The 2,894-nt window shown below is 42.3% G+C and overlaps 1 protein-coding gene across 8 annotated transcripts in view; it reads left to right on the top strand.

Annotated features, from left to right (window-relative positions):
- LOC106529922 (syntaxin-binding protein 5) overlaps positions 1–2,894 on the top strand; it is a 108,537-nt gene that overhangs the window by 73,406 nt on the left and 32,237 nt on the right. For all 8 annotated transcript variants that reach the window (XM_014025449.1, XM_014025443.1, XM_014025441.1 and 5 more), the window contains 2 exons: positions 1,233–1,358; positions 1,532–1,683. In XM_014025449.1, the coding sequence (XP_013880903.1) occupies positions 1,233–1,358; positions 1,532–1,683 (278 nt within the window). The remainder of the gene's footprint in view (positions 1–1,232; positions 1,359–1,531; positions 1,684–2,894) is intronic.

Raw genomic sequence — 2,894 nt, 5'->3', positions numbered from 1 at the left:
TCTGTGCGTACTGCAGGATGGTGGCTCCAGGCTGGGCGGCAGCTGCTGCAGCGTTGGTCATGGTCAGAGTCTGGAGGCCCTGGACTCCATCGGTACCATTGTTAGCCAGCTGAATGGCCCCGCCTTGTGTGATTGCAACTGTAGGTTTTGAGAAACCAACAAAAAAGCGAGCTTAGATTATGATTTAAATGAGAATAATTACAAAGGTTTTATATGATAATAGAAGAAATTCGACTTTCTTTCTTGATTTCCAGCTTTTAACTTCATGCTGCATTCACTGTCATCCTGGAGTGGGAAGTCAAACGTTACTGATATTGTTTTAGCTTTATTTTGCCAGAGAGCGCAGCCAGTAAGTAAAGTTGGATTTGTAGTCCATAAGAAGTGCTTCAGTTGTGCCTTTCTAGCTGTGTTTCCATTGCAAATGTGCGCAAAACTTTGTCAATATTCTGTTAATGTCGAAAAAACAGTTTCGCAACTGCAGTGTTTCCATTAAGTAAGAAATGCTATTACCACCTTTTAAACATATTTTACATACACATATTTACCACAACAATGAGCTAAATATACCGCGATGGATGTAAACACATAGCATGTTGCTACCACGACACTAGCGCTCATCATCAGAGGAGACGTCGGCGTCTTTTATCGAGGCTTTCCAGAGACAAGTCCCTACTTGGGAGCGGCTACGTATGCTGTGTTTTTGGGAAATTATAGTCAGTGAGTTTACTACTTTATACTACTTCTGTGATATTACTACTATTTCTACTTCCTGTTATCGTTTTCGTCGTTATTTTTTTCGCCAATAGAAACAGCCGATTGTTGATCACGTGACTCCTGTGATACGAAAAAAGTGTTTCCATTGCAGTTTTGAGAAAAACACCAATTTCGATGCAGCCGAAATACCACCTCATCCTAGCGCAAAAACATTTTGTCGAAAAATGTAATTTTTTTCGAAATTGACGTGTTTCCATTGAGCAAATTTATTTTCGAAATTCTAATTTGCGCATTTTCATGGTCAATGGAAACACAGCTGCTGTCATCTCTTTTCTCACCCCAGAGTATTCACAACAACACCCTTAGTGAAAACAAAAGTCAGTTACAATCAGAGTCCTAGATGTTCTGAAGCTGTTTCGACAGTAATGGGTAGAAGTGGCCTAAGGTTAATGAAAGTGACGTCAGTGTGGCTGTACCCACAGGGTGATAAGTCTCATCCTGCTGTGTGTTTGGTGCAGGGTGCGGAGCTCCCCGCTGAAGCAGTCTCAGGGCTACCAGGTGGAGCTGGTGATCCAGCTGGTGTGGGTGAGTGGGGAGCCACCTCAGCAGATCACCAGCCTTGCAGTCAACTCCTCTTACAGCCTGTAAGTCTGTACAGCCTCCAGATTTTAATGTGACCTTACTCCTCTGTTTGCTCTGCTTAGAGCCTGTTCTGTGCCAAAACTGAGTGCATCAGAAGCTTTAATCACATTCTGTCTTCAGCTGAAAAGGTAAACTGAAGGTTCCTGAATGTGGAACTTTGCCTTCTGTCTCTCAGTGTGGTGTTTGGAAACAGTAACGGACTGGCTGTGGTGGACTACCTGCAGAAAGCCCTGCTGCTCAACATGGCCATTTCAGAGCTGTACAGCCCGTCTGACCCATGCCTCAGGCAACCTCGCTCCCCACGTAAACCACGCCAGCCCTCTGGAGGTGAGCCTTTCTCCACTAACTACACCTCTGTGTCATTTCTAGTTAGTTTTATTTCCTCCCTGTTACTCCCTGTGCTGCGGCATAACTGCTCCCAGTGCTCCCATTAATCTCCCTGAAGTACTCTTGATGCTCTATTCATTTGCTGCAGCCCTGATATCCTTTTGTGATCCTAAACCCATCAGGCTGTTAGAGCTGACACTTGGCAGCTGCTCTGAATTCACACCACGAGCCCCGCCCCCTGCAGTAGCTTCTCTCCCTCAACAGGGGGCATCACTGACAGATTCTCCATCTGTTGAGCAAGGCAGTGAAATGACAGACAGGAAGCTCTGCTGTGGAGTAATCTGTTACTGAAAAAACATTTTCCTTCTTTACCATCCTGGTTAAGCCTTGTTGTTTCTGTCCTTTTGTTGCTTTTGTTTATCTCTGTCTAATCATTCTATATAATTCATTGTTTTGGTCTCAGTTGCCAGATGCTCAATTTATTATGATGATTGTAGATTAAATCAAGTCTGCTTTCTTTCAGTTCTACACTTTTTCATATCAGTAATTTTATCTTAAACAGGTTCGAAAATGATCCAACAAAAACACAACAGATTCCACATAATCACTATTTATTATGTAGGGGGTAGGCTTAAGGTGAATTAAGCTGTTCCTACATCTCTCATACATAAAGTATGAGGAAGGTTTTACCAAGGTATTTTCTCATTACTTTTAATATCTTGACTGTGCGAAGTGAAAAGTGACACAATAAGTGGACGTTCAGACGAGTTCAAGTTGATTCATAAAGACTATGCAATCATTTATTTACACAAATTGAACAGATCATAAGTACACCTGATTGTGGTTTTCCTTTAACAAGCTTCAAAGTTAAATGAGATAAAACTCGCGTCCGAATTTTAATTCACATCAAACTCAGATTACTTATATAGAACAGTAAAACGTCAGTTCTGATGTTACAACCAAACAATTTTACCGGMACTKTTAGCTTAAGTTTTGGCAAATAAAGACAAGAACAGGAGGAAAATAAGGTTAGTGTTTCTACTACTCTTATTTTGTCAAGTGTGTGGTCCAACCGGATCAGCACGTCCCTTCTGTGCTTAGGATTTCCACATGACACGTCACCTGGAACATGATCAGCGTTACCTGGTGATGGCATCTTAACCAAACCCTGGGTAGTCACTGCTTCACCTCCGATCAGTCAGGGAACTTTT

Source organism: Austrofundulus limnaeus, unplaced genomic scaffold, assembly GCF_001266775.1.
Source record: "Austrofundulus limnaeus strain Quisiro unplaced genomic scaffold, Austrofundulus_limnaeus-1.0 Scaffold476, whole genome shotgun sequence".
Classification (NCBI taxonomy): Eukaryota; Metazoa; Chordata; class Actinopteri; order Cyprinodontiformes; family Rivulidae; genus Austrofundulus; species Austrofundulus limnaeus.
Note: the sequence above shows the minus strand (reverse complement) of the source record. Positions and strands in the feature narration are given on the sequence as shown.